Source organism: Perkinsus marinus (genome assembly GCF_000006405.1).
Source record: "Perkinsus marinus ATCC 50983 genomic scaffold scf_1104296958712, whole genome shotgun sequence".
NCBI lineage: Eukaryota > Perkinsozoa > Perkinsida > Perkinsidae > Perkinsus > Perkinsus marinus.
The window spans coordinates 22,108-36,772 of NW_003206658.1; the positions used below are offsets into that span (position 1 = coordinate 22,108).

General features: G+C 50.7%; 5 protein-coding genes across 5 annotated transcripts in view; 1 reads left to right on the forward strand and 4 right to left on the reverse strand.

The window, feature by feature from the left end:
* Window positions 1-1,593: 1,593 nt before the first annotated feature.
* Window positions 1,594-3,070, reverse strand: Pmar_PMAR011480 (hypothetical protein; the record flags this gene model as incomplete). Its single annotated transcript, XM_002773596.1, has 7 exons — window positions 1,594-1,741; window positions 1,789-1,895; window positions 2,118-2,213; window positions 2,442-2,550; window positions 2,596-2,720; window positions 2,765-2,863; window positions 2,912-3,070. 7 exons carry the CDS (start codon window positions 3,068-3,070, stop codon window positions 1,594-1,596), a joined length of 843 nt encoding a protein of 280 aa, XP_002773642.1.
* Window positions 3,071-3,282: 212 nt separating this feature from the next.
* Pmar_PMAR011481 (protein transport protein sec13, putative) lies at window positions 3,283-5,143 on the reverse strand (the record flags this gene model as incomplete). The annotated part of the gene is made up of 11 exons (XM_002773597.1): window positions 3,283-3,395; window positions 3,483-3,576; window positions 3,649-3,747; window positions 3,795-3,875; window positions 3,918-3,998; window positions 4,053-4,124; window positions 4,169-4,256; window positions 4,333-4,473; window positions 4,557-4,627; window positions 4,679-4,797; window positions 4,909-5,143. The coding sequence occupies 11 exons, from the start codon at window positions 5,141-5,143 to the stop codon at window positions 3,283-3,285; spliced, it is 1,194 nt and encodes a 397-aa protein (XP_002773643.1).
* A 117-nt stretch (window positions 5,144-5,260) lies between these two features.
* Pmar_PMAR011482 (hypothetical protein) lies at window positions 5,261-7,044 on the reverse strand (the record flags this gene model as incomplete). The annotated part of the gene is made up of 7 exons (XM_002773598.1): window positions 5,261-5,546; window positions 5,623-5,981; window positions 6,038-6,169; window positions 6,310-6,483; window positions 6,531-6,617; window positions 6,675-6,847; window positions 6,900-7,044. The coding sequence occupies 7 exons, from the start codon at window positions 7,042-7,044 to the stop codon at window positions 5,444-5,446; spliced, it is 1,173 nt and encodes a 390-aa protein (XP_002773644.1). The 3' UTR covers window positions 5,261-5,443.
* A 1,956-nt stretch (window positions 7,045-9,000) lies between these two features.
* Pmar_PMAR011483 (conserved hypothetical protein) lies at window positions 9,001-11,935 on the forward strand (the record flags this gene model as incomplete). The annotated part of the gene is made up of 6 exons (XM_002773599.1): window positions 9,001-10,874; window positions 10,919-11,030; window positions 11,071-11,343; window positions 11,385-11,563; window positions 11,610-11,730; window positions 11,855-11,935. 6 exons carry the CDS (start codon window positions 9,001-9,003, stop codon window positions 11,933-11,935), a joined length of 2,640 nt encoding a protein of 879 aa, XP_002773645.1.
* Window positions 11,936-13,002: 1,067 nt separating this feature from the next.
* Window positions 13,003-14,665, reverse strand: part of Pmar_PMAR011484 (26S protease regulatory subunit S10B, putative) — a gene marked incomplete at both ends in the record, with an annotated part of 2,233 nt that continues 570 nt past the window's right edge. The window contains 9 exons of the mRNA XM_002773600.1: window positions 13,003-13,133; window positions 13,181-13,267; window positions 13,314-13,416; window positions 13,464-13,535; window positions 13,755-13,913; window positions 13,961-14,063; window positions 14,109-14,231; window positions 14,448-14,514; window positions 14,558-14,665. The exon at window positions 14,558-14,665 is cut by the window's right edge and continues 4 nt beyond it. Coding sequence (XP_002773646.1) covers window positions 13,003-13,133; window positions 13,181-13,267; window positions 13,314-13,416; window positions 13,464-13,535; window positions 13,755-13,913; window positions 13,961-14,063; window positions 14,109-14,231; window positions 14,448-14,514; window positions 14,558-14,665 — 953 coding nt within the window. The remainder of the gene's footprint in view (window positions 13,134-13,180; window positions 13,268-13,313; window positions 13,417-13,463; window positions 13,536-13,754; window positions 13,914-13,960; window positions 14,064-14,108; window positions 14,232-14,447; window positions 14,515-14,557) is intronic.

Genomic DNA, 14,665 nt, shown 5'->3' on the forward strand with positions numbered 1-14,665 from the left:
TCGAATGGCTACTCATATCAAAGTAGATGTTCATAGCAACGCTTACATTAGCTTGACAATATAATTTCAGGGAGATTCTCATCAACCTCGGGAAATAACACACATTTTTCACATTTACATGTTATGTCTAGGCTCCTTCATAACTGAATTCCGAGATAAAGTGTATTCACTTATTCTCGCCGGTGAAGTTAGTGTTTTGTCGCTCGAAAATGAACTCAACACATAATCGTCTTGCACGCCCTAGTGAAACCGTATCGAGATGAAATTATTCGCTACCAAATCGACCAAAATCAGCGGTATTGGGAAAGCACCAGCTGACATGGAAGATACTACGCATCTAGAGGCTAGTGAAATACATTTTACACACATACGATAATAACCAGCTCTACATAAGAAAGATAGAGAACGACATTCGCGTGCGGTTCTGCATTGGAAAAAATCACAAAGATACCAATTAAGGGTAAAAAAGTGTAAGACTAGTTCCGCTGAAAGTCCAAAGCTCTACTAAATTTGTCCGCTGTGATAATCAGCAGATACTTCCTCATCGGTCCGACGATCCCAAGAAAAATATTGAGATCGTTTCCGCTGAGAAAGTCATCGGGGTCTCCCTCGGCAGAAAAACAGCAATAAGCGATTTTAATGGTTAATGAAGATGGGGATCTAACTTGCTCATGGGGGTGAAGGCAAATTTCTTGCCGTTTCCGACAGAAGCTGAACATAAAGCTGTAGAGCGAATCTCAAGTGGAGCAGAAAGGCGATTACTTCTAACGATGGCTGAGTCGCGATAACGCAGTCCAGTATGAGGCACCCGGCGTCGAAGCTGCCACCCCAGATAGCTGCTATTACAGCACATCTGAACGACTGAACTGCGCTATTACAATCAACAGTGATGATCCCTGTACGACCAAACTCTACCGTGTAAGAGGCTACGCAAGACTACGTGATACCTCCCAGTGAACGGTACCTTATAAGGCAGTCAAGGACTTCATAGTCTTGGTTCAGTGGCTGGTCCAGCTGTGAGTTACGAGAGATCGCCGTGTTCGCGTAAATTCTGAGATCAAATCACCACCCTTAGTGAGCCCAGCGAGGTGAGGGGAAGAGATTCTCACACGAATGCCTCATCAAATCTGCCGATGGCCTCATAGGCCTCGCCCAAAAGGACCCCTTCCGACTGGGGACAGTTCGCTGAGCAGAGAAATGCCGACACTAAGATTTGAACCAGGATCTCTCTCACTTGAGATTTCTTCCAGCAGTCGCATAGCACAAATCATTTTTTGGGTGAACTGCATCGCTCGAGCATCCCCCGCGATGCCAACGCCTCTTGACACTGTGGCATAACTCGGCGCCACCGATGGAGTTTCGCCTTGCTCTCGCGCAGTCTGATCGCGAATAAAAACTTGATCTTCGAAAGCTGCTCTGATTTTTCACAAGGACCATTACTAAGAATCCTGATGCCAGCTTTTCCACACAACTTCATCTACTGTTCAATACTACTAACGGCAGGGTTTCTGGAAAAGTAAAGGAAGTAATTCTTATTCTTAAAATGGTCATCCTATTCGACCAAACCGTTTCATCACAACAGTATTAGCCGCCCTAAGTGGGATGTAGGATCATATCATCACGCTGATGATTCTGAATTCCTTCCAAAGAACCCACCTCAGGCTGGCCCATAGCAGTCTCTGGGGTCCAGTCATAAGGCACTGTATAGAGCATCAACGATGTATCAAAAGGTGACGTTATACTAAAACAACGTCGCCTTACCGTTACCACAATTTCAGATCAACCTACAAACGTTCAGAGTCAAGCACACGACGGGCATCCACCAAAGCATGTTTCGGTGGAGGCAACATCGTCACCGTCTTCTCCGCCCATCTCACTTGGATGTTACAGAGAACCTACGCGGTCCAAATAATAATAATAATCATCATCCAGGGTGCCGAAGTAAATACAGCCCTACCGCCATAACTTTAGGAGCGAATTGTATATGTATAGTATATGATAGTAATATTCAATAGTATATGATTTATCTCTCAGTTCATTCGCTATAAAAAGTAATAGAGACAAGGTCATTTTCAAGTCGTCACCCTGTTTATACGACCAAGGGAGCAATGTCCTACTTTCTCAGTCATCATGGCCTTCTTCGCTGAAGTCTGGTTCTCAAACTGTACGTAGGCTACCTGACTCCCTGTATCGGGATGAGCCTCACAGATCGCCTGAATACGTCAATGATGGGGAGCACGTCATGAAAGAGCTCCTCACAAGAGACTCAATCTTCTGAGGATTGGGAAATAGCCGATCCAATAATTTCACATTCAACGGCCTGACCGAGTGACAGCAATAGGTCTCTGGTTCGAACCTCGGCAAGAGCATTATTACCCCTTTTCCAGCCTCCCCAAAATGGCAAGCTCATCAGCCGAATACCGCTGTGGCGGGTCTCCCACCTCCATCCCTCGTTCCTCTATGGCCCGCGGTGACACAAGAGTAACCCCCAGCATACGCGGACCGGTTGGCACGGAACGATCAAGACCACGCTTAACTCGATCGTACAATCTGAGTAAAACGTCCCCACTTCGCTGACCCCAGTCCTGGATCTACCTTCGGAAGGCATGATATCGCTCCTTGGGTACCAAGTGCTCATACCTCATCATCAACCCTAGCGCCTCCTCCTCTTCACCGAACTTTTCGAACAGCTCAACCACATCCATCACAGCACTCACAACCTGAAGCCGCTTTGGAAGTCGAGACCGTGCCCCGGTATCCCTACTCGTATGCCTTGCTCGATGCACTGCGTATGCCAGTACAGTGCCTTTTTATAGTCCCGGGCATTCTCCGCCCGTTTGGCGAGCGCGTATGGTGACGAATGCTACGAGGAATCACCAGTAACCTCAAATACACCAACTGCCCGTCCCACTTTAGGTAGTGTGATGAAGCTACTGGGACGATATAACAACATCGTATCGTCCTCAGCATCTGCCTGCCCACTACTCTCGAGCTGAGTCACAGCCAGCGGAGCAGACGACGTGTCCTGCTGCACAAACAATGTGGCGTCTTCACCAAGACGCGACGACATGCACATCGAAACACTTTCAGAAGCGGTTGAATTCAGATTCATATCATCAGTCCGGCAGACTCCGATGGGAACAGAGTCGATAAAGCCCGGCGCGTCACCCAACATCGTCAAAGCTAAGAACAAATGAGTTTTACTCGAACCTCATTAGAATATTACTAACGCGACACGCTGAAAATATTCGAAATATTTCCTCCACTACGAACCACCATCATTCACGCCGACCCCAGTATAGCTGCCGCGACATTGTGAGGATCCTGATGAGCATCCGGACCATATGCGCCGATCATACCATTCCCAGCTGAACCGTTGCTATCCTCTGGAACACCTGACCAGGGCTCGCGATCATTGGTACTCGTGGCGCGAGGACTACTTCTACTACTACTACTACTACTACTACTACTACTACTACTACCCTGCTCGTCGACCCCACTCAGATGCACGAACTGTCCATCGAAATTTTCCTTGATGAGCTCAACTGTGTTGTCGGCCAAAGCAACAGCAAGCACCTGCACTGATATGATGGCAAAGTCCCTATCGACTTCAACGACATATCAAATGCATCCCAGCTGAGCTCCTACCGTTCCAGTGATGCTCCAGCTGAGCCTATAAGCAGCTGATTTCATGTGGAACTCCTGTGCGACCTTCCAGCCTTGCCCTTCCATATCACACTGCCAAATCTGGAGGGCAAATCGTCACGCGCCACGAAATTCCATACGCCGAATACCACAACACTGCCATCTTCCGAACATGACGCGATATGTTGGGTAGGAATGCCCGCATTCGGTCTCCAAGCGACATCGCGGACCTACGGCATCAAATTTTATGCAACCATCGCGACCACAATTACAACGTCAGTGTGCCTGCCCGAGGGCAACTCAGTTTCCATACTCCACTCCCCCGTCGCCTCGTCCATACGCCAGATTCGCACCTGCTCATTCACGGATACACCACAGCTATACCACTCCTTTCCAAACTCATCCACCTGGTTGTCGTTCCCCCCAGAGACGATCCGTCTAGGGCCCGCTTGCTCCTCGTTCGAAGGCTGCTGCTGAACCTGCACAGCAATACAGTGTTAACGCCCAAAGAGTGATGACCCACCGCAGGTCCCGAGGCCAAAGTGGACGGAGTAGTAGCAGGGCTCCAGGATAGCGCCAGCACACCTCCCAAATGGGCTCTTGGGATGGCTCTGAGGAATCCAGACCATCGATAGTGCCTCACTTAGGTCGCGGGTTCGAACCCCACAACTGGCATCATGATATTACTTGCGACTCCACGTGGACATCTGTTCGTGAGTGAGGACCGAGATACTGCCATCGCTCGAGCCAGCAGCCAGAACCAAGCCGTACTCCCACGGAGCGAAAGCGCACGTATTCACTGATGCCGTGTGAGACTTATCGCAGTACCTAAAGCATCGCAACGGCACCCATGCACCACCAACATACCACTCCTTCCACAAATCCTAGCACACCGAACGCCCTGTTCTTACAGCTGCTCCCAAGTAGTCGTCTGCTGATGCTGATGATACCCTCCAGCTACTCTCTCCCTCCAAATGATTATCTACAGTCACAGTCCCTCAACGACACGGACGAGGCCGTCGATGCCGACTACCTGTCTGTCATACCCAACACTGGCGAGAACACTTCCGTATTTGGGATGAGCCCAGGACACCTGCCACACGGGTGAGCTGTGTCCACGGAGCTCGCCGAGCAGCGCCTGTTGCTCAGTACCTACAACGATAGGCATTTTTCGACGGAAAAAATATGTCGACTGGATCGAACCCACGCCCTCTCGAGAGAAAGCCCCGCCCCAAGTGCTCGTCCAATACACCAAATACTCACTGACATCCCAGACTCGAACAGTCGAGTCTCCCGAAGCCGTGGCCAAACGCTTGCCATAGTAGTCCAACTGAGCGTCATGTATCGAGCCCGTGTGGCCCGTGTCGAACGAACACGAGACCGGTCCAGTAGGTTGCTGCTGCTGCTGCTGTTGTGGGGGAATCATTGGGCCTCCCGACTGAGGCATTCCGAAGGTGTTCATGGGGGCGGCAGCCGCAGACGTCCTTTGCTGTGACATTGTCTGAGGCATCATTTTCCTAGTACAATTTGAAGAGTAAAAACTACTGTAATCGACATTGGTTGCCACTCAACGCAAGAAGGGTTTTCGAATGAAGCTCGAACCTACCTAGGAGAGCAGCACTAGAAGCTCCACACACACAACCAAAAACCTCCACCAGCATCAAAATGAAGGGGGAGGGGGATGAAGCGCGATATGATCAAGTATGCATATTTTGAATGGTACCCCGTATGATGAGGGCTTGGGAGTAGCAGCAGGATTCGATCGACGACGACGATGATGACGATGTTTTTACACGAGCTAAAACGTTAGCATGTCTGACAGAGTTGACGTAACTGCCGGGATTTGTTCATGAGACTCTTCCTGCGAGCCCATGCCGTAGGTCAGCAAGATGTGATCAGTCCTGAAAACGGTAGAAATAGAACACAACTACTTCCCCCAGAATCCACGGCCAATATCGATGCCATTGATGCCGTTACCTGTTAGCCCACAATAGACATGCCGTCCGATATACCTTCCTCCCCACGTTCCGCTTGCGGAGGCCACTACCGCTGCTACTCCCCTTCAACATAACAGACTTGCTCTCCTCGCTCTCCGTCGAAGTCTCAGTATTGGACGCCTCCCCAGTGTTGCTTCTCGTTCGACCTACCTCCGGTGTCGCTGCTGCATCTGACGAGGGCCCATGATATTGCTCGCCAGAGTCCGCAGTTGAGGTGGAGGAGTAACCCCTAGGGGCAAAGCTAGCAGTGACTTCGACAGCGGTCGTTGAGGTGTTGTACAGCCACTGGGGATGGTCCGCATTCAGGAGCATCCTCAGGACTAGGCATCCGAAGTCTTGCTGAAAAAAAGAGAGAACAAGTGAAGGACGAAACGACTATCTAGTCCTATTATTACATGTGTGACAACGAATAAGGTGTCGACGTCTCTAGAAGCAGCCATTTTATAAATCCATTCAACAACCTTACGAGCCCGCTCTAGCATTTGTTTGAGTGTCTCCCGGCCTTGGGAGGGTTCATACCATCCATCCTGAGCAGCAGATGCATCTTCACACAGGAAAAAACCTTCATACTGCGCAATTGAGTCTATAAAACGTACTATCCGAGAATCGAACCATATACCATCCGGATGAGAGGAAAACAGACTAACGACTAGACCACATGCATTACCTCCATTGAGTTGGAACACTGCCACTCACAACCGAATTCTTCCCGAATTTCACTAGCAGTCATCCCAGACAACCCAACGAAGGCAGCACCAGCCAGATCCTCTACACTGTACTCGCGACCCTCCCCATCAGCAGGGACCTCTGGGTTCGGGTTTGGCGCAAAACACCCGCCGAACTGAACAAAAGGAGCTGATGCCACCACTAGTACTAATCTCTCATTACCTCGTAGAATTGAGGCTGCACGAACGCCCCCTTAAAATCGACTCCGTCAACGCCCTCGGCCAAAGCCTTCAGCAGAGGCTGTGCCGTCTGAAGAACAAAAGGTGACCATTATGAAGACATTGAGGGAGTACTAGTAGTCGCTACTTCCAAGGCTCGTCTCATAGGACTCGACGCCAACATCACTCTATTGGCTACTCTGTCGCCCTCCCTATAGCAAGCAGCTTTAGCGGCCTCCACAGGGGAAGCGTTGATCGGCGGGGCGGGGGTCAACACTATATGGCGTATCGTCCTTGACAACGCCTCCGCCTGGAGCGAGCCTACTCATAAGAACACCGTTCCAAGGCTCTTGCCCTACAGCAGGACTACTACCAAGATCAGAAATACCCGGATCGACGGAGCGAATCTGGTCGTAATGTTTTTCTGCTGGTTTAGCACGCCCTAGATGGTCAGCCAACACTTCCTCCCACAACTGGTTGTTGTAGCTCTGAGCATGCCGTATGAAGACAATGCGCATAGGTGAGTTTTTGTTGTATTATAGGGTGCCGAAAACAGTAGCACGAGTGAAAGATGGACAGAATTGGGAAAAAAACAAAACTGTATAAATAGATGTCGTCGGGCGCAACCAACTCTCAGCACAGTACCATAATTAATCGAATTTATTCAAGATGCGAAAGTTTTAGCGTGCGCCCACAATTTTACGTTACGACGCAGTTTATATTAAGCCGGAACCTTACCCTTGCACCACTCAGTGAGGTACTTCAAGCCCTCCTATAGTACAGGTCACACATAGCGCTACCTAAATTCGGTTTGAAGATGTCGATGATTCAACGAGCGAAGCTCAGTGGTGTTCGGGGATGCTTCACTCTTTGGTGATCCCCCCCACTACAACGCTCTAGTTTAGAAAAAGCTCATGCCTCATGCTCACGTGTGGGACGAGAGTCTTGAAATTCCTCGGTGAAGTCCACACAAGATGCTCGGCCGAAGTCGTATCAACGTTCTGTGGACAAACAGGTGAATGAGGCTCCGAGTAGGCTCTAGGAAGGGGCCCTCAGGGTTCCCCATTATTTGTTTCTAATGAACAGTTGCTCTTCTCAGATGTGTTCTCGCCTCGACGGCTGAGATGTGACGAAAAGATGGTATGAGTTATTGGGAATATTTTCATGCTCATGAGCATGTAGTGTTGGTCAATTGAATAGGTCGGTCGTGTTGTAGTATGTGAGCTCAGAATGCACCTAACGCCTTATCGCCACTACTACACCGACGCGACCCCTCCTCCTAGAGCCGAAGCTCCTACCAGTAACAAGGCGATAGATGCCCTACTGGACAAGGCCATACGGAAGGCCTCGGAAGGGGACGACCGAGAGGAGGATCAGAGAGGAAAGGCTGAGGTGAGGCTTGAGTGGTATCCGAGGGCTGGAGGGCTGTTCAGGGTCTCTTGCTTCGACTGCTCGGTGAAGGGAACAATCAGAACATCAAAAAATACTGCAGGAATGTGGTAGTAGTCTACTGAGTCTATCCGGCCCCGACCGAGCGTCTTTCGATCAGCTACGAGCCCGCTTTCCCAAGCTGGACGAGCTGCCTATGTTTGCTGATGGGAGGGCCATTCGAGTGATCACCGAAGCCTGTGGGGAGTCCTCATCTGCTACTGCTCCTACGCCGAATACAGCGTTGCGGACGCCGGCCCGGCCTCCCATAAGGAGCGTGGGATCGGATCGCAGGAGGGCCAAGATGAAGCTGTTGAAGTTAGTCGAGGCTTTTGATCATCATAGTGATATGTGAATTCAGGGCGACTCTTCAAGAGTGGTCTGCGAGTGCTGTGTTGGCAGCGCGACGGAGAGAAGGAGTGCAGCGGCTCGCCGATACGTTGCTTAGTTGCAGTATGGTGTCTAGGTTGAAGGGAAGAGCCTTGCGACTCTGGCGACACTACTGTCGTCGGAAGGCGGAAATCGAAAGACTTCAGCTCCGCTTCGCTCAGAGAGGAGACCTTGGGCCGTCGGCAGTGTTCATATGGCAGTACCCTGCATGTGTTATCGCTGCATTTGCTAAGTGGAGACGATGGAGTGGTTGGGCAAAAAAAGAGGCTCCTCGAGCAGTCCAGGCCCTCTCTGCTGCGACCAGAAGGCTACAAGGACGAGCTGGCTTGGCTAGGCTACGTCTGGTCAGCCGCATGGTATGTCGAGCGGAGAAGAGGGAGAGGAGGCTGCTCAGGAGGTCTCTGGTGGCGATTCAGCGTAATAGGAATTTGGCAGTGGCGCGGGCAAGGGTGGAGGGACGCAATAAGGTGCGGAGAGAATTCAAGCACTGGTTCACGCTTGCACGCCTCTCGCGAGCGGCTAGGGAGGCCAATTCGATGTCGCCAAAAATTATATCTCTAAAAAGAAGAGTCGCTCTGCAGCTCTTGGTGCTGACGTTAGCTCCTCAACTACAATTTCGGTTGCTATATGCGTTTACTCGATTTAGAGAGGGGACGATGCTGTCGGCGAGTCTTGTCGGTCGGGAGAGGCACCGTATGCTGTCTGAAGATGCTGCTGGGAGGGTAGGAAATGAAGTGGAGGCACTAGCGGTGGCGCTGGAAAATGAGAAGGTCCGCAATGTCCACATAGAAGCCTATCTTAAGCACGTCATCGACGAGACGCATAGGAAACTACAACAGGCTCAAGCTGAGCTCAACCAGTCGGCAATTCGGCACCATCGTGATGTGGAGGAACTGGCGGGTAGATTCGCGGTGAAAGCGGCGGCTATGGAGAGGCGACAGGACCAGGGGAGAGTTGTCGCAGTTTTCATGCTCTGGCGTTTGAGGAGCAAGGTCGGCCGAAATGCTGTGATACGGTTGAGACGAGTGATGGAACGCTGGTGGCAGCAGTTCATAAGAGCGCAGATTAGGGCCGTCAGGCGAGCTCTAATGCAGGTTGTTGAGGCACGTAGAGTATATGCCGAGGCTGTTGTGAAAGGTGCTGACCTGTTGTGGCGCCGAGCTCTCCGTGTGAGGCTAGCGGAGGCCTTCGAGTCATTGCGGATTACTGAGCCTAATCATGCTTGTGTTGTTATTCGCCACTCTGCTGGGGTGGAGGAAATCGTCTTGCGCTGTATGCGGCGAGGTCAGCTACGAGCCGCGATAGGGCGGTGGCGTGTGATCGTCGCTGTGATCGTCCGGAAGTACTCAGCTTGTGGTTTCCTCTTCCGAGCGGTGGCTAGGGTCGTCAACATCGATACGCGTTATGTTATTGCTGAGTTGAAGCAACGGCTTGTTGAGCGTCAGAACCGCAATGAGGAGGAATGTCGTGTGCTCGCCGTTTTTGTATATACCGTAATTCGGGTAAATCTCCGATGGGGATTGTCCTCTTGGCGGGCCTGGACTCGCTCTGTTGCAAACGACGATGCCTCTATGAAGGCCGCCACAATTCATCGGAAGACTACTGCGTTGGTCGCGATGGCTTGTCGAAGTGGAAGCAGACAGATGTACTGGACGGCGCTCCTCACGGCATCCAGAGCTTCTCAGCTAGAGCGAGCGCATCGCCTTGCACGAGCAATGCACGAACGACGACAAAACACCTACCGTAATGTTCTCACTTCTTGGGCTCGCTTCTGTCGGCGTATGCTCGCCGTTCGTCGCCTTCGGAGAGTCCTTGCTCGGGTGGTGAGGGAGGCCTTGCGTCGTCCCATGGGGGCGTTACTCGCCGCACGGCAAGCCGCCGAAAGGAAGCGTCAAAGTCTAGTCTGCCTTTCTAATCGCCTCCAGCTTTTCGCAGCCCACCGAATGAGGGCGTATCTGAGCTTCTGGCAAGCTACTGTCTTCAGGCTTAAGTACGTTGACCTAGCTCAGCGGTCTCTAGGGGTGGCTCGGATGGCTAGAGGGAAGCGACGGGCATTGGCGAGGCTGCGAGGACTTGTTAAATTCCGTACAGTCCTCTCGGGCCTAGTCTCGGCCCTCCAGCGAGCCCTTCTTCGGTTAGCAGTGTATTGGTTACGGAAACAGATCCTAAAGAGTCGGACGGCGAGGTTCCTCACCAGCACGGTCCAACAGGTGGCTCTCAAGCACAGGCTACAGCAGCGGGCTGTTGGTTTCGTCACATCGCTGAGTGAGGAGGTCACCTGCCGTCAACTGAAAGCAACCTTCCTTGCCTGGCGACGCTACATTGAGCTTGTTCGGTCGAGGCTTACGATAGCGTTGAAAGGCGTAGCAATGAACCATCGTTGCTCTACCCGTTACGCTTGGAAGAGGTGGATCGAATACGTTGGTTGCCAGCTGAGGAACCAGTCGGCGTGGGCAGCCCTCAGGCAGCGGAGGGAGAACTCCACTTCGATGGGGTTAGTGGTGTTGGCTAAGGTGTTGCAACGAATTAAGTGAGTCGCCTCTTGTTCATACCACGCCTCGCGCACTTCATCAGGACCAAGCTGTATGCTCTTGGCTTCTCCTCGTTGGTAGTCGCAACTGCTAGGGCTCAAGGAGTCGATGAAGCGAAGGGCTTCTGGGTGGCAGAGCTCGAACGAATTCGAGAGGTGCGGTCCTCTACTACGAGGGTGGTGAGGTTTTCCGTAGGGCGCATGTCGGGCCGAAGAAAGGGCTCGGGAATATGCGGTGAAGCTACAGCAGGCCCATGAGGACGTGCGGAAGGCAGAGGCCACCTCGGAGGCGAATCTCAGGTTGATCAAAGACTGGCAAGAGCGTGCTGAAAAGGAGCATGCGGAGCACTCGGACGAAGTTGCCGAGCTGAGGCAGTCCTTAGCAGCTATTCAGCAGACTCTGAGGAACGAGAGAGATGCGAATGTCCAACTGCGGCTTGAGGTTGGGCAATCCCAGGCTAAGGTTGAGGTGGGCCTCGGGTGGTGGCCTCGATGGAGGCAGCTCCTCAGGCACTGTCGCGAGATGTGGATCGAGAGAGTCGAGATAGACTAGTGTTGGCAAGTGAGGTCGCCAGGCTCCGGTCCAGCGAGGTTGACATGTTGGCTGCCAAACGGGAGGTAGAGGCAATCGAAGCTGCTAAGAAAGAGTCTGAGAATAGGGCTCGGCAATACGAGGAGGAGATACAGAAGTGAATACCACTCCTTTTTCAAATTAGAGATTCTCATTTCTCATAGACTGCGCCAGAGCGTCACGGAGTGGAAGCAAATTGCCGAGAAGAAGGAAGACCATCGTCTCAAGAAGTTGCAGGAGCGTCACAGCTTTTATAAGCAAAAGTGCAGCTTGCAAGAGCATCAGGTGACCCTCGGTGTGGTATGGGAAAATATGCACATGGTCAACTGCATCGGTAGGAATTCTGTGGAAAATACAAGAGATTGTTTCCTGTACACTTCTACACGAATTTGTATGTAACCTCCTATAGTTAGTGAGGAAAATCCTTGACTCGGCTGAGGAAAGCGAACATATATTCCAGCACTGGGATAGTTGTTCTGAAGAGGTGTAGAACCGCCCAATGAATAGAGTTTCTCGCGGAATGGATGATTCGGTAAGAGAAAATATGCACATGATCAACTACATGTGGAGGAAACATTTGTGGAAGTTCTGAGGAAAATTAACGAAATTCTCATTAGTTTCTATACACTTCTACCCGAATTTGTATGTAACCTTCTATAGTTATCGAGGAAAATCCTTGACTCGGCTGAGGAAAGCGAACATATATCTCAGCACTGCTTTGGTGAGCTCGAGGTTGGGTCCACTTGTTTTAGATTGCCAGTCTTCGAACTCATCTCGACACTGTTGAAGGAGAGCTGCGTGAAAGTCACAGAGTTGTGCAAGAATGGCAACATCATTCAGTTGATATGCTCAATATCAATTCTGGAGGGAACGTCAACTCCTCCCTTCCCAACTTTTGTAACAGCCCAGCCGGGCTTTCAACGACCAGCGCCCTCGCAGGCCTCGCACAGGCGATTGAGCGAGTGAGTGTAATCCCTCGTGTTGTATCAAACGACTTCATCGTTTTTAGGTGTCCCATAGCAGTGGGCGTGGAATACGACCGGCGGCGTCGGGCGACGAGCCTTGTACAGTAAAACCTCATCCGAAGAGGTTGCCTCGGGCGCGACGGTGATGAGAGAGCACGGTTGAGCCATGTTACAGTTTCCATGCTAATTTCCAGTAACACATGAAGCCTTTTGTTCATGATTAAGTACTCTCTCTCTCGGGTGAAAGAGAATATTTCGAAAAGTTAAGAAGTCATCTTGGTCCAAAGGTTAAGTGGTCGGGTCAGCCAGCGAAAGGTCTCGAGTTCAATTCTTACTGAGCCCGTTTAATCCATGTGGTTGAATATATGGCAATAGCCTTTCGTGCGAAGAATCATCCACTGAGCCAGCACTGTAGTAAACTGTCACTTATTCCCTCAGCACTTCACAAGTTGTCTTCCATCAGAATCAGATCGAGGATAAATAAGAGTGAGTGACCCGACTTGCAAACGCAATAAAATACTCTATCGAAACGCATTCCTTAATCGACGGATTTGACAACCACCATCGATGCAGCAGCCATTCACGATGGTATTTATACTTTCTCGTAATCCAACTTGCCCTCAAGCTTCTTGCTTTCCCCCAACTTTCGAACTGCCTTCATAAAATCCTCCTCAATAACATAATCACGCTCGGCTCTGATAGCAAACATACCAGCCTCTGTACCTAAACCATGAACAACTCCACACTTCTGAGTTCATCACCAACAATACATATGTTGCGAAGATCCGCTCCATTGAAGCCATCAGAGAGCTTCGCTAAAGCGTCATAGTCGATTTCACCGTGCTTAGCCAGCTTGCCTGAACAAATAGCAACTTTTCTCCATCATCCTATCTCTGAACTCACTAGCGTGGATTTTAAGGATGTCAACTCTAGCAGTCTCGTTGGGCAAGGGGATTTCAATCTTACGATCAAGACGACCAGGACGTAGGAGGGCTGGGTCGAGGACCTAAGCATTGATGCTACACAAGGCAAACAGGGGGGAGGCAGTAGTACATCAGGACGATTAGTGGCCATGATTATCTTCACGGCTCCGAGATCATCAAAGCCATCCAGCTGATTCAGTAGCTGAGGAGGAGAAGGAGACAATACCCTATCGCACATATATGTTTGCTCTCCTCAGCTGAGTCCTGAGATTCCCCCACTGATTATAGGAGTTCATATACGAAATTGCACAGGAGTGTACAGAAACCAATTTCCTCAGAATTTTCATATTGTCACCAACACATGTAGTTGGCAATGTGCATATTCCCCCCACACACAGAAGCTCTCGAATAACTCTACTACCTCCATAAGCGTTCTCTGGATTTCTCTATCAGCACTCGTACCCTGGCCGAACCTCTTGCCACCGATCGCATCGATTTCATCCATGAAAATAATACACGGCTGATGCTCCTTAGCGTAACCAAACATCTCACGAATCACACGTGCAGACTCTCCGATGTACTGATAGAAAAACCGTAAAATTGCCAGCCTCTCCTCCAGCCACCTACCTTGTCCACAATAGCCGACGCCACGACCTTGATGAAGCTTGCCGTCATGTTATGGGCCATCGCTCGAGCCAACAAAGTCTTGCCAGTTCCCGGTGGACCGTATCTACAGGCAACCAGATGAACGCATATTTTCCACCTAGAGAATTACAATAGTACTCCCTTAGGAGTGTTGATACCAACCCTTTTGAAGAGCTCAGGGTTAGTGAGAGGTAACTCGACAACTTCCCGCATAGCTCTGATTTGCTCGTTCAGACCGCCGACTTCCGAGTACCTAGCAAGTTCTTTGAGAAATGAGGTTTCCCATGGTTTGATAACAATGGGGAAGATGTTCCTAATGTGATGATGACATTTACATGGGAAACTGATTGAAGAATGTGCTCCTAGGCATACGTGGAAAATTGAAAAATGATACCCCCCGTTAACATTATAAATTCCTCGCTGTTCCTCTAGAAGCTTCCCAAACCCATGCTACTGATGCGAGCATTACCTCACTTCCCCAGGGTCCTCACTAAGCATGCTGAAAACGAGCGGGTCGACCTCTCTAGGCATCGCCTCTGAGGAGGAACGATACCCTCGTTACGTCAGAAGAGCTCTTACTCATGATAGTCAGCGTGGTGATGTCCAAGGCCACTCGAGTCCCTGTAGTTAGCTTTTCTGCGTCCAACCGCTGCTTGCAAGTCACGACGTAACGCGGACCGCTAGAAG